Source organism: Solea solea, chromosome 2 (assembly GCF_958295425.1).
Source record: "Solea solea chromosome 2, fSolSol10.1, whole genome shotgun sequence".
Lineage (NCBI taxonomy): Eukaryota > Metazoa > Chordata > Actinopteri > Pleuronectiformes > Soleidae > Solea > Solea solea.
This window is the reverse complement of record NC_081135.1, coordinates 19,569,101-19,594,984: the sequence shown is the minus strand read 5'-3', so window position 1 is coordinate 19,594,984 and position 25,884 is coordinate 19,569,101. Positions and strand designations below refer to the sequence as shown.

Here is a 25,884-nt window from a genome sequence, read left to right as displayed (position 1 = left end):
CAATTAATGAAGAATGAGGCCTAATGCTGATGAGGGATGACAACTCAACTGGTCAGTTGTTTTTTATAGCTCTGCCACTAACCACAAGAGACAATCACAGTAAGATTTCCGTGACATGAGGTTTGTCTCGCACGTTTGTCTCTCCTTTTGTCTCCTCCTCTCTATACGGCGCAACCTCACTGCCACTCAAAGATGATAGAACTTGATATGGATCATTACGGAAATAATGTTTAATCAATTCTCCCACTTATTGTAATCTATTTCTGTAGTTGTCTGCATTTGTGTATTTTGTGTGTAGCTACATCAATGTGACACACGTTTTCCCAATCATGCATATTCAAGTGTTACGCGGATGCTTAACAGGCGACCCTAGTAGAATTAGAACAAGGACATTAGACTTCATTAACAAGAGAAATCATTATCAGGTTTATCTTTTGAAATGTCTATTAAAATGTGTGTGTCTTTCTTCACTTATCTGTCACCTGGCTCCCATGAGCCTGGCAGACTAATAGAGAGATGGTGAGGGCGAAATCCCAAGAGAGAGACCGAGACCCATCAAGCTCTTCACTCGGGCTGGAAGGCTGTCTGTCTGCTCTGCTACTCTCTGTCTACCTCAAGTGTGTTTGACTCAGTTACCACCACTGCTCCCCTTTATCCCAAACACTAGCAGCGTAAACTGACCCTATTTTGTCCACTTTAGAATAAAGAAAATCAAAACAAAGCACATTGTAATGGCATAAGTCGTGAAGGACAATAATCTTTTATAGTGAGATAAGTGTTATGATATGTTCGTGAAATGAATTCTATTCAGCCTATGGCTACAATCTAGTCTCTCTCAAGAGCTTCGACTGACAAAGGCTCCCACAAGAGAGCTAGAGAGGAAGATGGATGAAGTTGCCCCTAGACACTCATATCAGGTCAGTATGTGCTTTATCCCCTAATGGTTAAGGTTAGGATTGAGTAGGGGGTGATACTAGATCTGGGCCTGAGGGCCATTGTTCTGTCTAGAGGAGCAGGAAGTAGCCACCATCCTCCATTATGGCCCACATTTAGCTGTGCTGGGCCACCAGCACTACAGTGCAGCTAGCAGGTTGTAGAGCGCAGCTAGCCAGTTGGATGTGTCCTTCCACCCAGAGAGCTTTATTATTAGAAAGGACATAAACAGACTAATTAAATCGCAGCAGTGGAGCTGGGCTGACAGCTGGCGCAGAGAGTGTGACCAAACAGATCCCTATCAGAGTACAGAAGCACTGTCTCTATGTGTCCTGCTTTTATGTTCATGACTGTCTATCGCCTGACAAGCATGCCTCTGTGTTCTATAAGTACACATATGTGTGGGGCTGTTAATTTTACCCATTTTGGACTTGTGTTTATTCTATAATTGATGACTACATTTTTTTTTTTTCCACAGTAATTTCATTCATACACACTGTCATCTTAATGTCTTATTTATCGGTCTAGTGCAAAGCACATTTACTCAGTGATATGATCCAAAATGGTACAAATGCTATCCAGCAGAGCAGTAAACACTCCAGTAATTAGTGCATGGTCTCCAGGCTGACTCCACTCAGCTCTGCAGCATGGCCAAGTGTGGACCCCATATAGAGAGGAGCCTAGTTATGCATTGATCTCAGAAAATTAAGGCTAACTGTCCCAGATTGCAGCATCTTGATGTACCTTCTGGCTGAGCAATGTACTATACATGTATTGTTTGTTGAGTAAACAAGATGATTTGGACTTGCTGTGCTTTAAAATGAATACATCTTGAATAATTAATGGTGCCCCTTAAAGCGTTGTTATTTGTGTGACCGCCAACGCAAAACCACTGATGATGAGAAAATATGGTTTTAACAAGTCAATAATGGTGAGTGCCACAAGACCAGGCTAATCAATGAGGCTGCAACGTTTGCAAACAAGGACTTGAATTATAACGCCAATAATTGATCTCTTCCATTTTTTCCTCTCCCCTTTGTGTGATGTCATTGTTTATTGATTGCCTCCTGCCAGTGAGGGATGATGGGAAGTTTCACAGTTTGTTTTTGCTATGACTTTTACCCCACTCCCCTCCCCTCATCTTCCACCTTTCCCTCCTTTCTCCACCTCCCCAACCCCGCCCCCTCCTTCCTCTGTTTGAAATTTGCAAGCTGTAGCACCAGCTTAACCAAAAAGGATTAAGTCCCATACCCAACTGAGAACACAGATAATGCTCAGTAATTGGTAAAAAATTAAGATGAATGGGACAGCTAGATAAGGACCAATTAGCTGCTGGGAGTGTACAGCTGTGGTCTCCTCACAGAACGCTCTCAGGGGCCAGGGCCCCCTCTTTCTCTCTCACGCAAGCACACATGCAAACACAAACACACACGCGCGCACACACAGACAAGCAGACATGCAAGCGTGAGGGTGGAGCTTGAAGAAATTAGCCTGATGACCCTGGGAAGAGAGTATGATGCTTCCTCATCATCTCACCCAGAACCTCTTCCTCTCAACTCTCACTCAGGCAGCACTCCAGGTACCTGTCAGCACCCGTCCAGCTTCAGCCTAGCATGTGGCTCCCCACTCCCTGTTGGGCACAGACAGCCTGGACTGAAGCCACTGATGCAAGACAAAGAGCTTTTAGGTTTTGTAAAGTAGTGCCGCAGAATATAACTGGTTATACAGCTTAGCTGTGCTGTTACAGGTTTTGGATGTTAAGTGTGAAAGTTGTCACTGTTGATTTTTATTTTTCCTGCTGCGCTGACTGTAAGCAAGTCGTTTGGTTGGCACGTCGTGGCATCATCTGGCTGATGACAATGGAATTCCCATATCTAATTACAAACAAGATTTCAGCTCCATTAGACGTGAATGGTGAGGAGTCAGATGAGTGGCAGGGCAGCACCCAGTGGCCAAAGAGAGACAGAGGGTGAAACACAGCAAATTAGTGGGACAGAGTAAAAACAAGACAGAGAAAAGAGGACAAGGGTGAATGCTGCATTATCCCTTCTTCTCACTGCTTTTCTGAGGGTTGGAGAAACACTTTATTTTCCTTGTGCAGCTGAGAAAAGCAATTCCTCCTCTTGAAATTGGCAGGTGTTTGTTAGTGGGCAGCTGACAATATTTTCTTTCCCAGTAATGAAGGTTGTGGCTGGGGTCATTGCACTGGGAGGGAATGGCGGGCTGTTTATCCCCCTCAAGGCCCTGCACCACACGTGTTTTGCTTGGTCTGTGATCTGTAATTGTGGCATTTCCTGAGAGACGCAGGAACAATCCACATTGTGCTTTGAGACGGCTCTGTCTGCCCAACTAAAGAGTGTAAGCAAAAATCAAAGACAGACACCCACACACTCCTCTCATCCTGTCGCTTTTAAATTTTTTATGTCACTACATCGTCATCCTCTTTTATTTGTTTCTCCCACATATGCTCATACAAACATACCTACTTCCCTTCTCACTCAGGATGTCTGGTTATTTTGGCTGAGGGTTGAAGTGGCTGTTTTTTCCCTTATAATTAATAACATTGATGCAAACAGGAAGATCTAATTGTGATGAATATTTAATGCCAGGGAGAAACATTAGCCTGTTCAGTTTACATCAACACAAAGACAGCGACGAGCAATCCAACTCTACAAACAGAACAGAGTGTCCTTCACTGGCTGTCTCTGTGGTGCTTCCCTTTAAGCTCTTTACAATACAAGACGAGGCACCTGTATTTTAGCCTGAGCAGGATTTTCTTTTCCCCAAAGGGTTTTTGTAGTAGCTCTTTTTGATTAAATGGATCTATGTCCTTTGCGGTATTATCAAAGGCAGGTACATTATCATATCAATTCCCATCAAGGTTGGTAACATAATTTGTATAAGTAAACACATCCGTTTGTGTTAGTCTTTGTTTAAGCTGGATGATTACAAAAAACTCCAGTCCATTTCCTCAGAGCAGCTGTGGTGTGAGTCAGTTAAAAAGCAGCATGAAATCATACCCCAGTCTGTGCTATGAGCAGTCGGCCTGGTTCTGACAGCCAAATACAGTTCTCTTCCTGCCCACTCCATGCTATATCAGTCAAGTGATTTATAAGTTTAGATTGCACAGGATAATAGGCTTGAGAGCTGGACATATTAGGCATTCACAGTCCAAAATAAGTCTGTGAAAACAAGCCAGAGCTGGACACTTTTGGAATGTAATCATGTTTTCTTTTACGTCGGTTCTTTGTTTTTCCTTTTTTTTTTTTGCGAAAATTGCAAAATACTTCCATTAAAAATAAACATGTGAGTCGAAGCCAGGGGGCAAGATGAAGAAGACAGCGTACAGCTCGCTGTGTTTCATGGCCCTGCAGTGCAGAGCGGGCCATATTTCTCCAGCGTATTATCAGGATGACTCCTGGTGGCCACCCTGTCACAGGAGAGTGCTTGATATAAACAAGAGATTGCTGCGACAACCAGTAATCAATATTAGGATGGTTTCAGTACCAAACATCATTTGTCTCGGCGACCATTCCTTTGACCAAACGAAGCATTAATTCAAATCATAAATCTAGGCTGATTTAAATCCGAGGAGAGTGAGGGAGAGAGAGAGGCCCCTGTCTGACTGCCTGCCCCTAATGATTTATTTTCTACATTTCTGCGAGCGAGAGATTTGTCCATACTCACTGACAGGTCACCTTCAAACGCCAGTGGCAGACTGTTCATCACCATGCAGACGAGCATCTCATCGCTGCAAGTAAATATTAAAGGAAAAGAATCCAATTGATTGTGGATGGGGCCGAGAGGCGTCACTGCCATATATTTCACTCAGAGAGCTAATGCTGTGGCCCATGCACCCGTACCTAGAGCGGCTCCCCCTTGCCAGAATTATGATTCTACTGGGAGCCTATGTAGCTGGCTGTGGGCTCAAGGTTACAATTTAAATTGTAAAAAGATAAAACAGATTCTTATTAGCTCCATTGCCATAGCCTTGCAGTTGGTACTCACATTTATCTTTATTTCCGTGACCTCGCAGGCTCATATTCTCCTTTTTACACACTCCATTCTCTCAGAGTGATGACCTCACACTTTATGCATTTTGCATTGTTAAATCCGCTCAGAAACACATCCTGTTTTCATCTCGCACACCGCAAGCGCTGCCGTGTCAAGTCTTTCTGTTGAAATGTATTCAGGACTTGAGCCATTTATTACTGTAAGTGAATCAAAACCTCCATTTAGCAACAAAAGCCACGGGGATTACATTTGGTCTATAATTTGGAATGGGCTCATGAATCCGTGCTAACATACATTATCATTCTCTTTAATACACTAAGTGGTTCTGTGTGATATTACGGAAATCCTTCTGCATTTTTAGGACGAATAATTAATTGAAATGGCACATGGTGAAAAAAAAAAACCCCAACGCTTTCACAGCAATTCAATTAGACCTTGTTAAAAGCTGATAGCTTTGTGAAACAATGTTCACAGTTTTACTTGGCTATTAAAAGTTGTTTTTTCCTCCTTTCATCACAAAAGACAAAACAAGACTTACCGTATTTACAGTGCATGAAACCTGAATAAAGACAAAGTTCATTTTAAAATAGCTGCTCAGTTGAGATAGTTTCACACACATATTTGGTATAGGACAAACTATACTATATATATAAGACATTTTATTAGCCCTGGCATTTTGGTCTTGTATATTTGCGGGGCTGTTAATAAAGCAGCTTTGCAAAGACTACAGGTTTCAATTAAACTTGGCATACAGTCAGGCCGTGGTTGTGAAGCTTTTGTTGTGGATCTAGTGCAACAGTGCATGAATAAACTCACAGTAACCCCCTGTAATGAGATCACCAGATCTCAACCCAATTAAACAGTCAGTGGAAGAATCCTATAGAATCAATGTCAATGTGCATTAAAGGTGTGCTCACGGCAGACCCCAGGGAATATGTACAACAGGGTCACTTAGTCCACATATACAGAATGTCATAAATAATATTTTAATACTTTAATAGTTATTAATGACAGTTTTAACCTATTTATTCCCTATGCATACATCAATTTCTCAAGAAAACCAAAGCTATGGATCAGTCTATATTGTTTTCACTTATTCTTTATATTTTGATTCATATGCAATTGATATGCACATTTAATGTTAACCATTCAATACGTGTGTAAGCCCTTAAAACAAAAACCTATTTTGTTACAACTGGTTGACAGTATAACTATAACTCTTCAAATCACACGTGGCTCAAAATAAACGTGATGAATTTATTAAATGGTTGTAATTCAATAGTAATGAGAGTTCCTCAAAGCATCTGTCGTCTGTTTATGTATTCTGATATAATGTAAAAAAGAAAATTCCCTCTAACTACTGAAATTGAAGTTGGTGTGTGACAAGTATTTGTAAAAAAGCATTTGTCTTCCTTTTGTGTGACTATGTGTTTTTGTGTTTCTGCAAACGTGTGTGTGTTTGCATGTGTGCGAGTGCTGCATGTGAAGGGCACCCTCACCGACGCTGGAGCTGAGGTCTCCGTTCTCTCCGTCGGCCCCGTGGTGGTTGGCGTTGCTGTGGTAGCCGCTCATCGCCTCCAGCTTGATCTTCTTGACCTTCATGGCCTCTGCGATGGCTGCGTTGGCAGCTGCTGCCGCTGCTGCTGTCAGGCCTGGAAGGAGGAGGCAGAGGAGACAGAGCACTTACAGACGGCTACATGTCTACGGGGGCTGAGCCACTGCCACCTGCAAAAGCTTTTCAGGTACCTGGTGAATAAAAAACAACACTGAATAAAAGAATTTTGAAAAAGTAAAACAATGAATAATTTTATATACTATGCAGAGTAAGCTCCTGTGAGTTTTTCATCTTCTGACAGGGGATATTTTCACAGCAGGTCATCATGCCGACATGATAAATCACTGTGTGTGTGTGTGTGTGTGTGTGTGTGTGTGTGTGTGTGTGTGTGTTTGTGTAAACCTGATTTTTACAAATGTTACACAAATTCTAGTAATTCCTCCTCACTATACTGATAAATGTGTACCTTGATGGGAACAGATGCTGTCAAGGTAGACGCATTTTTTGTGTATGTATTATATACAGCACCGAAGTATAATAATCGGGTGGGTGTGACACAACACGTGAACAAACGCAAAGCACGGTCGACATTTCAAATAAAATGACAGCACGTTTATTCACCTTCACCCTCATCAGATCAAACAACCCAAAATAATGCACGATAGTGGTGTTCAAATTCTAAATTTTTCAACAACTGTGTGCGCTTCATATTAAGACGCTTCGTCGGAGAGTCAAGGCCACATTGAATGGAAAACTATAAACAATGTACCACAAGCAATCTATTCTTTGCAACTTGTGAAGGGCTTTGGGTTTATTTCAAAACTTAGGGCATTGTGTGGGAAAAATGGGTAAGGTAAGACAATTCATGAAAAACGTGTGTGAAATTCAGTTTCATCACCTTAATTCTAAAAAAACAAAATCAAAGAAACTTTAAGAATCTTTAAGACCAATCTTTTAGATTATAAACATATTTAGACTGCTTTATAAAATGCTGAAATTATTCAGAAGTTCAGAAGTTTCTGACTTTCTGACAGCTTCCGTCAGAAAGTGAACTGAAATGTTCTTCTTTTCATTCTGCTGTTTTCTTGAGCACACTAAATGACTATTGACATGGCATTCTAAATAATCATTCACATTTCCACTGCCATCTCCGAATAAGTGCTGCAATAGCAATATTTCACTTGGTTGTCCGACTCGATCAACATGGGCTTTGTATGATTGATATAGTAAGTCTGAGATTATAGACATACATATGCTGAGCACACTGCAGAGATCATAAAGCATTGGTTTGTCACTGTGGTAGTTCCAGGGTTCTGGTGTATTGAACGTGACTGAAATCTTTATTCATGAGGCCGGTCTCAAACAGCGGGGACAGATAGTGCTAAATCTCCTGAATGCCTGGTGCGTCTCAGGAGAGCCCTGCAACTCTTCTTGCCAATCCTAGCAACAAATGTGTAGATGCATGAAAAGACAAACAATATGTACCTATTAGTGGAATCACTCATATCCACAATAAGGTATACAACATCACCTGCCCTTTTACAGAGGCAGCTAACACTTGATATGCAGGTTTCCCTTACGTTTGACGGAGAACAAGGCAACATCTGCGTTTATCATCACTACGCTGTCACGTCCGTGTGATGGGACTCAAGAGCATCTATTAGCCAGGCAGTTGCAGGAAGACGCACGTACAAGGAGAGGTAGAAACAACAAACATGTGGCTTTAATAGACACATGCAAGCGGGAGCGCACACACCAACACAACACACACACGAGGACATACCGGCCTGGACACCCTCTCCTCTCATCCCCAGCTGATAGGCAGATGGCGAGAGTCACTCTGAGCCACTGACATGGAGGTGCATATGATTTAAAGCCTTGTTTGCATCTTAAAATACATCAGTACCATATTGACGTACAGTATACATCATGTCAGCAAGGGGCCTCTCGTTTGCAATGGGCACTGGCTGCTGTTCCATATGCATAGGCCGAACAGGAGAAGAAAAAAAAGTCATCGCCTCATAAGAAGATGATACTTTTCCACATAATGAATGTGGCCTCTGCCCAGTCTGAAGGTCAGCCTTCATTTGTGTATAATGGGCAAGAGTCAACTGTTTTCCAAATGAGACGTATGCAGAACAGACTGCCGAGTAAATATTGAAATCACCTCTGGGCTGTTTGTGTGATAAATTCCCCCCACAAATCAGGTGCCGCTCAAAGTGCTGCAGTGGTGCTCCCCCGACGCTCTCTAACTCTGGCTTTGTGAGCACTGCTGTTTATGGCACTGCAGCCCGTCCACCATATTTCTTTTGGACTGGACTAAACTGTAAAAAAATAAAATGAAATAAATTGACTTTTATCTTAGTAAATAAAACTTTTTGGAGCTGAGATTAAATGATGCACTTTTACATTTGTATTACTGTGCTGCATCATCCACCTCGTGCTTGACACAAATATATTGAAATCTTTATTCTGATAATTGTTCCATTTCAACAGATCACACACCGTCGTACAGTGCATGTAATGAGAAAGCCTGGGAGATGGCGCCGCCCAGCAACAAGTCTATTAAGCCACTAGAAGTCTAAACGTCAACAAGACCAGTACCACTCAACGCTAATCTGCATTCATTACTATGCAAACAAAACAATCCAGCCGCATATATTCTTTCAAAGTCACCTTTAGATTCCGACACTTTTCTCATATAGAAGCAGGGGCGAGTCAGAATCCTCCAGAGCAAAAAACAAACAGCGCACCCCAGCCGCATGTTGAGAGCAACACCAGCCAGAGAACAGCGAACATTTCAACACATAGAGAATAGCATGGCAGTGTCACATGGGGAGCACAAAACAGCAAATAACAGAGACAAGGTCTGATGGTAGCCCTTGGAGCAGCTGTCATATTAAATAATAATGAAGGATCTATTAATATGCAAAGGAAGCAGCAGCCGACTGGCTTAACGCTGTCATGCCTCTGCATATTGTCAGGATCTTCATCATTAATTAACATGCTAGCTGCCCCATACCTGCGCCAATGTCAGAACATTCTTACAACAAACAGCCCAATGCACGTGCCCTCTGCAACTAACTCGTATAATTAAATTAAAATCAGATTAACTTCACATCAGCACACAAAAGACAGACTTTTATGATTTTCTCTAGCAGCGAATAAAAAAAAAATAACCAGAGCTTATCTGTTGTGTTTCTGTTCTGTCTCTGTTTTGGGACTGCACCATGGGCAACAATGAAAACACACTTTATTTATCAGGCGAGCAGGATAAGTAGAGAAGAGACACTCCATGTCAATGAGCAGGGCCGCCTCATTTAATGCATGGACTGGTGGCAGCACAGCAATGACAAACTGGGGTTGGGAACAACGTGACTTCTTAGGTACACTGCACCACTTGAACTGTGCTATCCACATCATGACAAATTTAGTTTCAATTACAGAGTGTGCTAACCTTATGACAAGCAGCAGACTGATAGAGGAGGGGTAGAAGCACAAAGAAGTGACGCTAAATTACCTGGTGCATACCAGATCTATTTTAAAGCAGCTTCAAGTGGCACCAGATTAGATGATCCACTCTTGGAGCTGACGTGCTAATTGTACATTAACAGAACATAAATATTACAATACGTCTCCACCTACTGTACTTGGGAGAAGAACTAGCAGGCGCTGGCACCCACACACATACTGGTACAGTAAGGCAGAGCCATCTTCCATTAGCAAATATTGTTTTTAAATACAGGATGTTCCATGGTAAGGATGGATGTAGGTGACATTCATTTCTCTAATGGTAAATGCAGTACTCTTGTGTTATTCAAAAGGTTGAAGCCATATCCAGGACATAAATGAATTATATTGAAGCTGCTGCTTAAGTTGTGGCCAGAGTGTGAGTGGAGGGCCTCTCCACTTTAAAGGAGATGTCATCTCAGTGTGGTGTCAGTCCACAGCAAATAATCCGATTTGAGGGCCAATCTGCCTGTAATGCATCAGAAACTGGAAAGGCTCCAGCGCAGCCCACCGCGCACCCCCCCCCCCCCCCCCCCCACCCCCGGGCATGAGCGCAAGCCTGCACGCACTCAGATGCTCACACATACACACGTGTGCTTTCACACACAGATGAGGGTATTTCTTTAAATGGAAAGCTAAGCATATTAAGATGTCCTTTTCTAAATGGAACTGGTGTCAAGGGCAAAGATACATATGTTAACATTGTGTTTCACATAGGCTTCTCTGGACCTGTTAAGAGTATGAAGACGACATCTTTTCACTGTGCTGAATATGGTCTTAGAGTTTAATCTGATTCCGAGTCTGCGGCATGTTTAATGTCCATGTCTAATACCCATAAAAAACATTTACTGACGGTTGTTTGCATTATGAAATTACAGCAAACAAAATCTCCTACAATAAATGTCGTACTTTACCACTCCAGGGTGATAAAAGGCTGGCAGAGAAGCTTCAGGATTGTGCATCGAGGTGGACTTTTATACATGTAACACCCACCAGGAGAGAAGGGACATTTCACAATTCTCTGCAGTGCAATTTTAATCCGTGCAACGGCTTTTTGTGTGTGGCGTGAATGGGTGAAGCTATACGGTAAAAGCCGTCAGCCCATATTCCGTGTGTTCATCTGAAAAATGAACTAATGTGACATGACATGAAAGTGTAACGATTAAGACAGTTCCTCAGTGTTGGGTCTTTATCATCAATCAATACATTTGGACATGACAGGACAATCAATTAGTCGCCTCCTTAAATGCTAACTTCTGTGTGGTCATTTATATGTAATTATTAATCTGTCAAAATCTGTGACTTCCTTGACGTTTAATGCTTAATACTATCATCAAAACAATAAATGGTTTAATTATAACACATAAATTAATGGAGAAGTTCTGTCTCGCCACAGTTAGGAATCTTAAGGCGGTTATGAGCGGACCAAAAACCTCAATTACTTTATCTCTGCCCCCTGAATACCCTGACTAAATGTCAAGATCATAGAGTCCCTCTGGGCTTAAAGGGGATGATATCAAAAGGCTTCTCTGTTGCTTTATGTTCCACTAAATAACACGGATCTTTCTCAACTTTGTCCTCTGTGTTCACTGCGGCCTTTCACTTCTCCTTCCATACTGCAGCACGGACAGCCACTGACCTCACGCTATTCTCTGACTTCAAAGCAGTAGCCTGTGAACTTATACTGAATCACAAGGATGGACCGATCTGGGTTTAATAGTGAATTTTCAAGCATTTCACCATCATTGCTTTGCTGTAGAACAAAAAAATAATCCAGACTTTTTTTTTGTATGTGTTCCAAGTAAAATAATGTTGAACCAGTTATGATGTACTACATTTAATAGTTGTTTAAATACAATGTACTGTGGGCAAGATATGCAATCAAAGAGCTCCTTTTTGACGGAGCAATATCATTAAACACATATCAAAATGGTGAGCAAAATATGCAAATCAGACCACTTACAGCCACCAACATCAAAGGATTCACAATAAGGCCAGCCACAAATAGAACAAAAGCATTAGTTGCAATAAGACGTGGCCTCGGGGCAAGTTAGGGCACAAATGGCTGTTGTTGATTCTTGTGGCGATAAGCCTGCTTTAGCATCACCACTGCCTATGTACATATACCAGTGGAGTGGATTTAATCGCACTAATTAGAATGCACTCAAGGCAAAATGCAACATCTACTGGAATAATCTGAGAGAAAAGATCTCCATTTCAATTTATTCTCCCCCTTTTGTTTTGCGGGGGTTGAGCTGAGGATCTGTTTTTGGTAAACGAGGGAGCTGCTGGTGTCTGGTGGTTGGGTGCATGTGTCACTTTGGACTGGTTGCCATTTTGAGGATAAGCTGTTGGGAGGCCACTCGTGAAGAGGTTTCGTGTGAGTGCGTGAGAGACACACAGAAATAAACAAAGCGGGAATGCAGACTGAGTGAGTGTTAGCAATAGTGACAGAGCACGACAGACTAAGACCAAACCATACCTGTGGGTGGCATCATGCCAGGGGACATAAGGCCTGGGACTGAGTGGGGCATGATGTGGGAGTTCTCTGGTGATGTCACGCTCTGGGTCCTCTTCGGGGGCCGGCCAGGTCTGGAGCTGCAACCACGGGCAGAGGAGAAAAAAGAGAATGTGGGTGAGAGGCGTGGGGGAGACTGGAGGGAGGGAGGAGGGGTTGTGAGGGCGTTTGGTGGTGGTGTGGGGGGGGTGTTAACATTTGGAGCTCTCCAGAATGCAATTTCATTCCAAAGAGCTAACATGTACTGTAAATAAATTTCTTTTCAAGGACAGTTGCTTTCTGCAGCTCAACATAATAGACTTCCATAACTAATTAGATTACACGGTGAATTCATTTCCTTTATTGAAGATCAACCACTTTTTGATGCATAATTCATAACCTGTACCTCGTTACCTGTTCCTCCGTATTAATATCCCCACACTATTTGAATTGCCTCGTTTGCATATGCTAAAATCCAGTGCGCGGCCCTCGGCCTGGAAATTACATGTTAACTTGTTATAATTATTGCAGTCAGGCCACTATTGATTTATGAGACTTTTAAAAACCAAATATGTGTAGTTCTGGTAATGAATGATATTTTAAGGTTCTTCAGGAAATTAAAAGGCAATGGCTGCCTTAGGAAATGTTCTGCTTGCTTGATTTAATGCGTGCCTTAGCTGGAAGGTGGTGTGACAGAGTGATTCAGACCTGTTGGACGGTTCTGATGGGGGAGTTTTATTACACCAAACGAGGGGCACAGATCCAGCCATGATAAATGACTGTGCCACCTTAGTGTGGAGGAGAAAAGGCCTCCAAAGCAGATACACCCCTGACTTTCCACACATCTTACTCATTCACTTATTAATACAGCTTCGAGTTGCAATCAATACCTACTTTGCTGGCTTATAGTTACAACGAAAAGCCCACAGGCTGAAAAAAAAAATGCAATGAGCACATAATGAGGGGGCCAAGATCCTATAGAGGCACATTCTTTATGAACAAGGAGCTGGGTGTCTCAGCTGAAGATGAATTATGGTGACTTGACACAGGTGACATATTGGCTTCATACATTATTTCTCATACAATAGTCCATTTCAAGCTTAACCAGGACACTGAGTTCTCTCCAGTATGAAGCTCAATCCTAGAAGTTTAATCCATCTTTAAAACACCAAAGGGTTTCCGTGGTGTAATTATGGCAGGAAATCTGAACAAATATGGGCACGTTTTACACGAGCAGGACCTGAAATCAAACCCGGGGACATATTTGTTGAAGCGCTGCTTTTTCTCCCTTATAAGAGGATTGCATTTAAGTTACTTATTATTCTTTACGGTTTCAAAGAGTGTGCGAGCGATATTATTGAGTAATATCACTGTCAACTTTGTTATAAAGTCTAATCTTTTTGAATAAATCCTGGATAAATTCTCTCCATAAAAATATCTCTATCAGTAATGGTAACACTTTTGCCGCTTTACTGTGGTGCCTTGAATCATAAAATATAAAGACTTTATTTTCACTAATAGCAGCATGAGTTTAATTTGTCAAGTGTTTTTTTTTTTTTTACACAATCTCTGACTCGTGTTTAAAACAAATAAACAAAACCTTTCAGAACCTGATCATGTCACCAAAAGGCTCATAATTAAATTAATGGGAAAAAAAAACAACTACAACTAATAATAATCACTAAACACTAAGTTCTCCACATATAAAACATCAAAGGATTAGCGTTGTGTAATTATGGCATGAAACCTGAACAGATAATAAAAGCGACAGGACCTGAAATCAAACCTGGGGACATGTTTGTTGAACTGCTACTTGTCTCCCTCTTAGAAGATTGAATTCAGGTAACTTATTGTGCTGTAAGGCTTTATAGCATGTGCTAACAATATTATTAAATGATGTCACTGTCAAACATCTCTATCAGTGATGGTCATACCTTTGCCATGATGCTTTTACTGTGGTGAATTACAGCATTAAAAACTATATTGTCACTTTATTTTCAATAATAAGTGCATGCGTTTTCATTTCTCAAGTTACATTTGAGCACAATCGCAGACTTGAGGCTTTAAAACTAATCAGCAAAAACCTTATATGCTGCACAGGTCAACAAAGGAGCTAGGCTGAGAATTAAATTCGTAAATGACGCCTAATAATCATCTCTAAACAGCGATTTCTCCTTCTGCACTTTATCAGTTTAAGAGACTCTTTGTGTTACAGTACATTTCACAACATTTCCCAAAGGCGGTATCTACGGGGTGATGCAGTGTTTTAGTTCAGACACCACGCAGCCTTTAGTGGTTGAATTTATTCAGCCGTGTCTTGTGAGGTTTATTTACCTCAGTTCTGCTAATAGAGTGCACCCGCTCTATCTGTCTGAATGTGCTGACTCTCTCATATACAAGCTCTGGAGGTTTTAGCGACTAAAAGCAAACCTTCACTCAACTGTGTCCCTTTGGAGGGAAAACACAAGTGATAGAAAGAAGTGGCGAGGGAGAGAGAGAGAGAGAGAGAGAGAGGGGAATGGCAGAAGGTAAGAGGAGGGCAGTGAGAGTGTGTGATAGAGGGAGAGGAGGAGAGAGAGAGGGGCAGAGAGAGAAACGAGTGCCCGGTCGACACACAAACGTCTGGAAATGTAATTCCTATTTCTATAGAAGCACCTCTTTGATCTTATGAGAGGGAGAGATCGCAGACAGTTTTGCTGTCATCACTTTCACTTGTGCTCTGGCTGAATTATTTATGAAAGACCTCAATAGAGGGTATATGATGGGTAAAAGGGGTTTTTAACCAACAATACTAAAAGCAAAAAAAGGCCTTCAAATGGCCAAAAAAAAAATGGCACATCAACCTTGGATAATGTCAAAGGATGTGAACCCAGGTACAAAGACCCAGTTAAGTAAAGGTAAAGTTCAGATCGACTGCAAGAGAATCTGTCTGTGTGTTTAAAGCGATCACATTTCAGCCACTCAGCACACAAATAACACTGGCTAACCATGAAAGCAATACACCAACTGAAGAAGAGCTTTGAACCGAGGAACCTCCAAGCAACAGGAAAGCCTCTCATCTTATTTCTTCCTTTCCTCACAGCAGAGTATATATGTGTCTACATTTACAAAGATGGCATACACTTCACTATAAAGGGATTATCTTGCTCCTGTTTCTTTCTTTTCCTCAAAGCCGTGCGATTCATGTGTTTCTGGCGCAATGTCCCGAAACAATGTGTAATTTAGTTCCTTGAAATGGCCACAGCTGCGGCACAATGCTAACACCCAAACAGATCTGCGATGGTCAGAGCCATCCAGGCTAATAAGCTGAGTCCAGAGAGGAACTCAACCTGGCCTCAAACAAAAGAGCCAGGCTATTTATCAAGCAGCAGATGCTGATTCCCTAAATAGCCTGGCACAGAAACTGCTCCAAACTAGGCCATTATTGCAGGACAAAAAAAACACACAGAACAACTGGATTTTATGTCTGGAATTCTGGTACTTTTCATTCCTTATCTGGTGTTTATTTTTTTCACCTTATTCTCTTTTTCCCTCTTAGTTGTAATGTTTCAGACAGTTAAAAACAATCTCTTAACGGGGACTTATTTGGACACTAATGGAGGTCAATCATGAGAGAATCTTATTCCCTGCTTTATTTATATTTATACTAAAGATATTCAGGACCCTGATATCTCTGGCTTCAATTAAGGAAACAAAATAGGCCCCACCAGCTTCGGGCTGGGGCCACAAATATGTTACACATCTATTCTCTCTTTCTTGTTTTGCTGCCTTGCTGAAAAGAAAATAGTGGTGAACTTTCCCTGAACCAGACTTCCTTTAATGGCCCGGCCGTGTGTTGACCCAGCAGAGTCGGCTGGAACCTGATACTATCCAACACACTATGCTACACAGGCAATCAGATTACACGGGGCCCAACAATACACTACACACGAGTCCAGTTTCAGTGCTACAATGCAATAAAAGCAAAATAATTAAATTCGCGTTCTCACCCCGTTTACAGGAAGCCAACACAAGGTGATAGGTATAAGAGCTATAATATCGCATGAGATATCAGGAGGGTTTTAGATCTCACTGTAAAATTCTGACATCTCACTATCACACTCTTTTCTGTCGACGGAAGCACTGACTGAGATCTTATTACCCAGAACGACGTTAATGCAGTGATTATGATCTGTTATAAATCAATTGAAACCACAAATGTAATGTTTAGCCCAAGTGAGCGCACTCCCTTAGTGGATTGAGTTACACACAAAAATCGTCTGCTCCTCCCGTCTTCGGATATCTTTAGGAATTCAAGCCGATTATATCAACAGCGATTCCAGTTTGCAGAAAAAGAGCACAATATTATTTCCTGCCGGGTGTGATTGAGCCATTAACCTTTTATCTCAGGCTTTTGTTTGACGTTTCTAAAAGGTAAGGATGAAGATATTTATTCCATTTCCGCCCAGTCGGCCAAAACAAGCGAGTGAATCATTCCGTCTGGGGCTTCTGTAAACAAAAGGCCTCTTCAGGTCTCTGCCAATCAGGCCTTATAAAATATTAACCCAATGTCATTGCCCTTTTAAAATCTCTCACCTAGAATTCCCTAATTGTTCCTTTTCTTTATCTCTCCACTGCAGAGAGTAAATAAATTAACAAAATAGCTTTTATCGCCCTGAGTAACCTTTTAACTGAAGGATTATCTGGGGTTTATTTTTCATTTCTCTCACAGCGATAGCAGAGCATGCCCCATTGATTGGTTTGCCGGGGTGGTGACCAGCCATGAAAACAAGGTCTTATTGATAAAACAAAGCAGCTCCTTACCTTTTAAGTGCCAGGTCAGGCAGAAATTCAGAGGCCTCAGACCATTAGGGGCTTGAATATGCTGCGTTTATAGTTTTTGTTTTTGTTTGGTTTCATCAAACTGTTTTACAATATGTGCACAAATCCTCCGAGAGGTTAACGCTGTTGCAAAACAGGGCTAATATGGCTGCAGTGTCAACTTTAAATCTCCACAGAAGAGACAACAGCATGGGTTGAGAGGAAAATATTATATTTTTAACGACAGAAATTTAAGGAAACCAGGCTCTTCTCTGTCATGAGGAAGAAGGCGCCTCAAACAATACAGTGAAAACTATCACATAATACTTGGACCTGTGTGTGTATTTAATTATCATCTGATCTAAATGTAATCACAGACAGGGTTAGGGTTGATCTGCTTGATCAGCTGTCTGTCTGCTGTGGAGGAGACAACAGGACAGATTACAAATCACTGTTCATTAATTATTCACATCTTTCCTTTCCTATATACCTTTATAAACATTTATCAGTATTTAACATTAAAATGACAGCTCAGTCTGTGGTTTCAGCTTCTTGGGTATATTTAGGGCTTTTCCTGATTTTATATCATTGACACATAGTACATGGGTAATGTATGTATGATACTGAGCCCTAAGAAAGACACTTTTTTTCTGACATTTTGAGACCAAACTAATAAAACAAAATAAAAAAGAATAATCTACATCAGCTAAATGAACATAAACGTGTAATAATAATCTATATAATGTTGCAATAATCATAATATTTTGACAAAACCAAACCAGTCAAAGATGACATGAACATATGTTGCTTTCATGAAAACAGGAAAAAAAAAGATGATTTATATTTACTGCTGACCTTGACAGTCTATTGGTTGTGATGATCATGATCACAGAGTCATCACAGTGTGATACATGGGAATGTATTCACTCATCCATCTCTTTCATGCATCCATCTATCCTCACCCCCATCTTGTATCTGTATTTGCATTGAACCTATTCTTGGATTATCTCAATCTGCTTCCCCTTGCACCTGTCAAACACCGCCTCGCACAGGTAGCAACGTCGCATTTATCTGATCTAGATAGGTGGATTACAGTGATTTTGTGAGTGGTGAAGATAGGGGGAAAAAACAACAACACAGTTTTTATTTATTAAGGGCAGGAACAGCTGCATCTGCCTGGAAATGTGAACCTTTGTTAAAGAACAATACATCACAGATCAAATGGTGTGAAATCAAAGCAGGGAGAGAGTTAGCATCAATCCCACTAAAACCCCCTTTAAAGTTCTGTCTGTGCTCTGATCCCTGTGTGGACTAATGCGCAGTGTTGAGATCAGTAGTAAAGTTGGGAAAGTGGGTGCCATTCTTGTTGTCTCCATCTGAGTTCAGACCTGATTAGACCCACAGTGAATGAGACCATCACAGCATCTGAGGGAGAAAAAAATCTCTTTCCTCTGCCCTTAAGCCTGTGTCATCAAACCACTGCCGGTCTTGATGGTAAAACCACTGGTACAGTAGCTCCAAAGAGCTTACTCTTGTAATCACATTCTATTAGCGCCATTTGAAGCTTCTCAGCTGTGAAATAGAATCTAAGAAAGATCTAAAACACGATAAATTGCTGATTATTCCCATGCATCATTAATGTTAAAAGCTGATTTCATAATTGTATGTCCCATAACTACAGAGTCTAAGATTGTTTAGTATCACATCAACAGACTCTGATAATGAGTAAGCAGACTTTCTACATCACGGGAACTGATGGGGAAAGCCTAATTGGTTGACTTTTCCATGCCTAATGGATGATTCTCTTAATTAAAAAGATACTGTACCAAATGTTAGAAATCAGATAGTGCTTAAAGTAAATGTAGTTAATCAAATGTATGAGAATGAGCAGTTCCAGGAAAGCCTAAATGAGATTGGTAGATATGATTTTGCTCCAATATTTATTAATTGCGAGTGCCTTTGGTTAGTAAAACAGAACAGGTCTTATCTTAAAACTGTGAGGAAATTTCATCTAACCACTTTCACTGATCTCTCTTTTTCATGAACTGCGATGCATATGAAACAAGTCTTCAAAACAAGGCTTTAAAAACTTACCCAGTCAGGGTGCCTTTGAGGATATTTAATTAAAATCTAATCCTGCATTCATTAAGGCTCACATAAATTAAGCTGTCATTCATAAGATTTATGGATTCTCATTTGCATATTGCATACAATTCATCAATTACTCAAGTATGAAAGGAGCGCATTTCCCTTGGAGCTGCCTGCTAGCCTGCCAACATTTGAAATGAGAGAAAGAGCACGACTGTCAGGCATTCACTGCAAACTTTTCCCCACAATGTCTGTGCACTGATTAATCTCATTTTCTAGGCATCCCTTACAAGATTGTACACAGTCCAGCTGCACTTTTCAATTATTTCTCCTGTCCTCTCAACTAACTTTGAAAGCAGGGCGGGCTAAATGTGGACTGGGGGCTACTTTAGTCTTTATGTATATAACATGTCTTTTTGCCAGGATAATCATAAATTAGAGAGAGGGGTTTTAGTGATCCTAATGGAAAGGAAATGTAGTAATTTTTATTGCAAATCCCATCAGGCAAATATTCTGCATGCTATAATAGCATGTTTCCTGTCACATTTAGAGAGGAACACATCCAGCAGGCATTCTGACAGAGTGGAAAAAAGACAAAGGGGGAGGGTGGACGGATGAGAGGAAGAGAGAGAGAGAGAGAGAGAGAAAACAAAAGAGATGTGGAGAATCATAGTGCTAAACACATAAAAACTCCCCTTTTGGACGTAAGGCTCTGGGAAACACAGTATGGAGTAAGTTCTTAAACCAAGCAGAGCGTGAACACATCTAAGATAAAAGGTCAGGCAAAAACAAACAGACCACTCGTCAGGACGAATGGAATTAATTGACTCATTAATATGCATGGCTAATAAAGCTCAAAATCCTAAAACAAAAATCATTGTCAACCATTCCCTTTTAATGGCTCTTATTTTCAGCTTGAGAAGAGCTGGGCTACAGGGTGTATCAATCTTAGCAGGGGTGGAGTTCCTCCACCAAACAGACTTAGGGTAACCTCAGTGTTGTATGCTCATGTCCTCCCTTGCAGACAAAGGCAGAGTTGTTCTGGTGGAGGGATTAATTGAGAATTAATCCCAGTTTCTGGCAGTGGAACAGACCAGCAGTTAGAAGTGAAAGTCATCCTGAAGGGTAGTTAATTGGTTCCCCATAGCAAAAGCTTTGGAGAACAGAAATCAAGCTGCATTTTCATTAATCCTCCCCATTGTTTTGTGAAATTGTTGTTGAGAGTGACTTCAGATAGAGTCAATAGTTAAGGCTTTTAATTTGCTTTTAATTCCGCCAGTGGGGTGACAATTAACAAACCCCAAAGAACAATAGCTGTGAAAATGATGCGTTCGATTGACTCTAAATGACTCTGAAATCAAAAACCGATAAGCAATTAATATACTGTACTCTACAAATGGTAAGTACCTCCAACATGCTTTATGCGCTCCATCTCTCTCTCTCTCTCTCTCTCCATATATCACTCTCTCACCACTAAAGCTTTTGAACTTAGGGAATAGCACCACCAGATTGTCGGATGTGATTAATTTCAGGTCTAAATGGACACAACAGACAGAAAAGGGTGATGTAATCATAACATGAGGAGACACGGTGACTAACAGCAGAGATGGAGGAGGAAGAAAGAAAGAGGGAGAGGTTAAGGGAGGAGAGATGGAGCAAAACATGTAGAGAGAAACAGCAGCGACTCACAAACACGCCGAGTTCAAGCTAAACAGGAAGACCATAGTGATTAGCATTAATTGCACTGAGGATTGGAATCCTGTGTGAAACATTAAACAAAAATTATCTAGTGTTTATTCTCTTTTTTTTCCCTGATTCTCTTTTTTTCAATAATTAATGAAAAGTAAATACATGGAGGAGTCCAGAAATGGTCTAGGGAGGAAAAGAAATGTTTACATAATCAGAAAAAAAAATTCCCGTCTTCGCTGTTTTTTTTTTTTCTCTGTGTATTCACAGAGAGGTTAAAGCTGGAGCCTGTTTCTCAGTCTTTCTCACTGTTTCCCCATCAGAAGTAACAGTGTCTGTTCCCCCGAGTGCTGACTGCTGTGCGAGTGTTTGCATATTTAGATACACGCAGCCCTGTTTATGCAGCCCCACTCTCGGCTGCTCAAGTTCACTCCAACGCGAGCCCTGATCAATTTGGCCAGCTGTGCTTTAAATGCTGTTTACAACAATAACACCGTGGCTAACAGAGCGGAGTTTGGCGTGCATGCAGAGCACGAGAGAGAGAGAGAGAGAGAGAGAGAGAGAGAGAGAGAGAACTTCAGAGGGAGCCCCCAGTCTGCACATTCCCAGACGAGCATTTGTACTGAGTTAAAGACAAATCAAAGCCCGACTCCTCAGCGAGAGGCGGAAGAATTGGATTCCGTCTGTGTACATCTCTGTGATCCTTCCGGAAGAATCTCTGAATGCAAGCAAAGAGAGGAAATAACAAGAGCTCAAACTGGAGTCCCACCCTGAAGTGGGCCAAATTGAAAGTGGCACGTACCAGTTACTGGCTTTACTGCTGATGAGTGACTGGCATTGAAGGCAAAACATAATGTCAGGTTCACTGAATCCCCGCCCCCCCCGCCCCCCCGCCCCCCCCGCAATACACAACAGCCACTTTTGACAAGCTGCCGCATGTTCCACAAATAATTCTCTTTGGGTGAGATACTATGCTCCTTTAGACTTCAGTTTTCTCTTAAATGCTTCATAAGAGATAGAAAAAAACTCCATTTAAGGCTGGCAGGAAAGCAAATAGGCCTACTCAGCAGATAGCGGTGAAGCTGCTGGTGTCTTCTCGCTTGATGATATAATTCTTAATGTACAGCCTGACTAGACATAAATCTTACCCAAGCATCACCTCACCTGAATCCTTCTCTCTCTATCTCCCTCTGTCTCTCTCTCTCCCTCTCATGATGAATTGTTTGCTACATCTCAGAGACTAAAACCCTTCAACCTCTTCAAACCCGGGTTTCTAATAACGCGTAGGTGCTGGGGAGAGGTGACAGCATGATGAATATCACAACAGACAGCTCCAATATGGGACAATTTTACCAGATCGATATCTCACTGCAATATCAGAGAAAAGGAGCTGATATTAGTCTACACAGTGTATTACAGATGGGGTACATTTCTTCTCGCTGCACTCCCAGTGAACCTAGGCTATATTTCATCCATGTCGGCAATGGTTTACACACTCACAAACGCTCTGAAAACTAATCATAGCGCGGTTGCCATGCCAGATGCATCTGCTTAAAATTATCCATACGTGTGACGCATCCATAGCCCCTTGTTCAACACGGCAACGGACTTGCAAATAAACTGTGAATCACATTAGAGGATGTTACAGACCATTATTTCTAGTGAGAACAAATGTTTTGTCACATCCTAATAGAGAGACAGCGGGTCTCATGTGGGAGATGCAGCTTTTCACTGGAAAGCAATTTCTCAAATTTCAAAAACAAACAAACTATAAACTAAATAGTGAGGCCACAAATCCAGTATGTTATTGTGTAAATCTCTGCAGTAAGCAAGTAAACATGCAATGTTTGCCTTAAAAGCCATACAAGTATTTAGTATTTAACATCTGACTAAAACTGTGAGTCTAACAGGTTCAACCTGTTCTAAAATATATCCTCCAGGATTTTGGATGTGACCTTTGACCTGAGCAATGATTAGGTGTGATCAAATAAGTGAAATAAATTCAGTCCTTGAGTGAGATTGTGCACACGTCTCATGGATGTGTCATTAGAAGTCTGAGTTTATTCTGCTAATTTACAGTTCGGGGGATTAGTACAAACATTTGTTGAGCCCTAGATGAATAAATCAATCCCAAAGATTTTCTGATAAATTAACTGACACTGTTCTGTTTGTCAGGCTCCGCACTAAACACTGTGGTCAAGTAATGTGTGCCTGAAGAAATAGAAAGAGACACCTTTTACTTCCATGGGAGACGGATGCATACAGGGAGAGAGAGAGAAGGAATGACAGGGAGACTGAGGGAGGGAGTGCAGACGCCGCTAACGCTTAATATCTTCCCTCTCCAGGGGGCCGGGACTGAGGGCCCCTCTGCTGTCAGCTGCAATAGGACCAGCCTTTTTGTGAGTGCCCAAGGTTCGTTAAGGGCTATTAATGGAACACAGTATCCCTTGTGCAGGGAACTTGTCAGTGTTTCATTAGAGACTGATAAACATATAATACATAAGTGTCAAACACAGTGTGTTTACAGTGTTTGAGCAGTGCCAAGCGGTGCGCGCGGGGGAGGGGGGGGGGGTTGATTTTGGGATTGCAATGTAACAGTCATTCCCATGCTCTACAGTGACTACATAAATGATTTCATAGAGAGGGAGAAGTGCGGGGGACACGTCAGGAATATAGAGCCTGCTGCTGGCATCACAGGGACAACATCTATAGCTAGTAAAACAGTATATCAACTGAGAGAATGTGAAGCAAAGATAAGACAAGCTGGCCGATTTCTGTTGTTCTTTTCTACCAGCCTGGGTCCAAAAGTACAAGCAAAAGAAATACATCATATTCAATTAAAGCTCTTTTTTCACCACTACTGAACAAATCAGCCCACAGCTGGGACTCTGGGTCTAGTTCACAAAGTCCTTTTGATCATTTTGTGGCAGTAAGAGAGTTTGGAGTCCCATGGAGTATGGAACCAAGCTGATCTTATTATGATAATTGGAATACATCAACTTCAGATAGCACTAATGGAGTGAGATTTCAGTGATCAAGAGCACATATTCAACTGTAGAAGCAAGTTCACTTTTTTTTTTTTTTTTTTTTTTTAGAAGGAGACATTATGCAATGCTCTGGTTGTGTTCCCAGTAGGCAGCTGCTCAGACCGCCAGCACAACCAAGAGTACGCTTTTAGCTTTGGTGTTGGAAGTGATGCTACACTCTGTGATGTTTCGCGCCGAAAAGAAGTGTTACTGTGGCGAAGTTACATCTATTTCCCCATGAGTGAATAATAGGTTTCCATGACCATTAATCAGTTAATCTTCTCTCTTTTTTTTTTACCCCTTCTTTTTAACAGAGAAATATCAGAGGTTCAATAATTAAAAACGAGTCAGGTGAAAGTCCAGCGTGCTTCCTCACACTGTATGTTCTCACATTCCCTGCTTTGTTCGTCTTATTAACCTCCTCTCCACTCACCGCGCCTTTAAATGAAATCTTTAGCCCCTTACATGTGAAATTAAAACTGCCCTCCCTTGAGCGCTTTTAATTATTCTTCTTGAGGAGAAACTTCCACTTACACTTTTGTCAGAGCGGCCTTCTTTCTTCCCAGCTGCCCTTTCCTCACTCCCACTCACTGCCCAGGTCTGTCATGCGCTTCACTCCTCCCCCCAGTCCGTTGCTCACTTCTTCTTTTTTTTTCTTTTTCTCTTCTTCTGCAGGTCTGTTTAATTCTCACCTTGCTCTGCCCTTGTCATCAAGCCGCTGAAGCACAAAGCCAAGAGCAAGGGAGTGTTTACTCATTTCCCCACTACATTACCCCTCCTATTAATCACTGCATGGAAACTTCTGGACACTGAAACATCTCTGCAGTTGCTGCCCCAGCTGCCCCCTGTGATAACAGGGCCAACTTGAAATAACTGGCATTCTGAATATTATCTTGGAATTTGTTAAAGCTATTAGTGAGTTGTTTGTTCAAGTGAACTCCCTACAGCCAAGGCTGGCTTTATTTTGAAACAGTTCAATGTGTCAACTAGTAGAAAATCTATCTGTTTTTTTCAATGTCAGAAATGATGTATTTATGGAAACTAAACAATGATAGTTCCTGATTAACAAACGCTTTAAGTAAATAGTAGTTCTTTGACACTGAAATGCACAGTGTATTATTATGTGCACACAGGACGGGCAGAGGTTAGTGTATTTAATTAATCAGCTTTAATTGCATGTAAACTGTACTTGAAATGCAAATGAGGAAAAAATAAAAAGCAATTTTCGAGAGGAAATGTGGGGAGCTTTCTCTTACTTTGTAAAAGTAAACTTTGTCACAAGCTGTTTTCTATGGTGAGATAATTATTTTCAATGATATAGTTTCTTGGAAAAACAAGGATAAAAAAAAAAATAGAGAATTCCATTCAGTGTGCGACATGTCCACACTGGCCTGTGAATGAGGCAAAGCCACTGCAAAGGATTGTTTTGAAATTCAATTAACACAGAGACAGCTTTCGTTTTCTCTCCTGCCCTAATTCCCACATTCTCACTGAAATTACTGCATTCCCAGCGATTATGCTAACCGCTTGTGGAGTGCACCATAAATTCACAGGTCTGGGAAAGGCTGTAACGAGAGCTCCTTAAATATGGGAAGGAGACGTTTCAGAAGATGGATCGCCATGGGCTAGCGGTCGACCGGTAGTGGGCAGGGGGAACTTGTTTGTGAAACACATGCTATGAGCTGCTATACTGCGTCTAATGAGGCTATGGACATAGGCAGCATTATCATTAATGATTGAACCCCTCCTTTTCCTGCTCTTTCTTCATGTTGCCC

At 41.4% G+C, this 25,884-nt stretch overlaps 1 protein-coding gene across 7 annotated transcripts in view; it reads right to left on the bottom strand.

Moving 5' to 3' along the window:
- dachd (dachshund d) overlaps nt 1-25,884 on the bottom strand; it is an 88,772-nt gene that overhangs the window by 30,211 nt on the left and 32,677 nt on the right. For all 7 annotated transcript variants that reach the window (XM_058622410.1, XM_058622414.1, XM_058622409.1 and 4 more), the window contains exons 2-3: nt 12,495-12,610; nt 6,447-6,599 (exon numbers count right to left, since the gene is read on the bottom strand). In XM_058622410.1, coding sequence (XP_058478393.1) covers nt 6,447-6,599; nt 12,495-12,610 — 269 coding nt within the window. The remainder of the gene's footprint in view (nt 1-6,446; nt 6,600-12,494; nt 12,611-25,884) is intronic.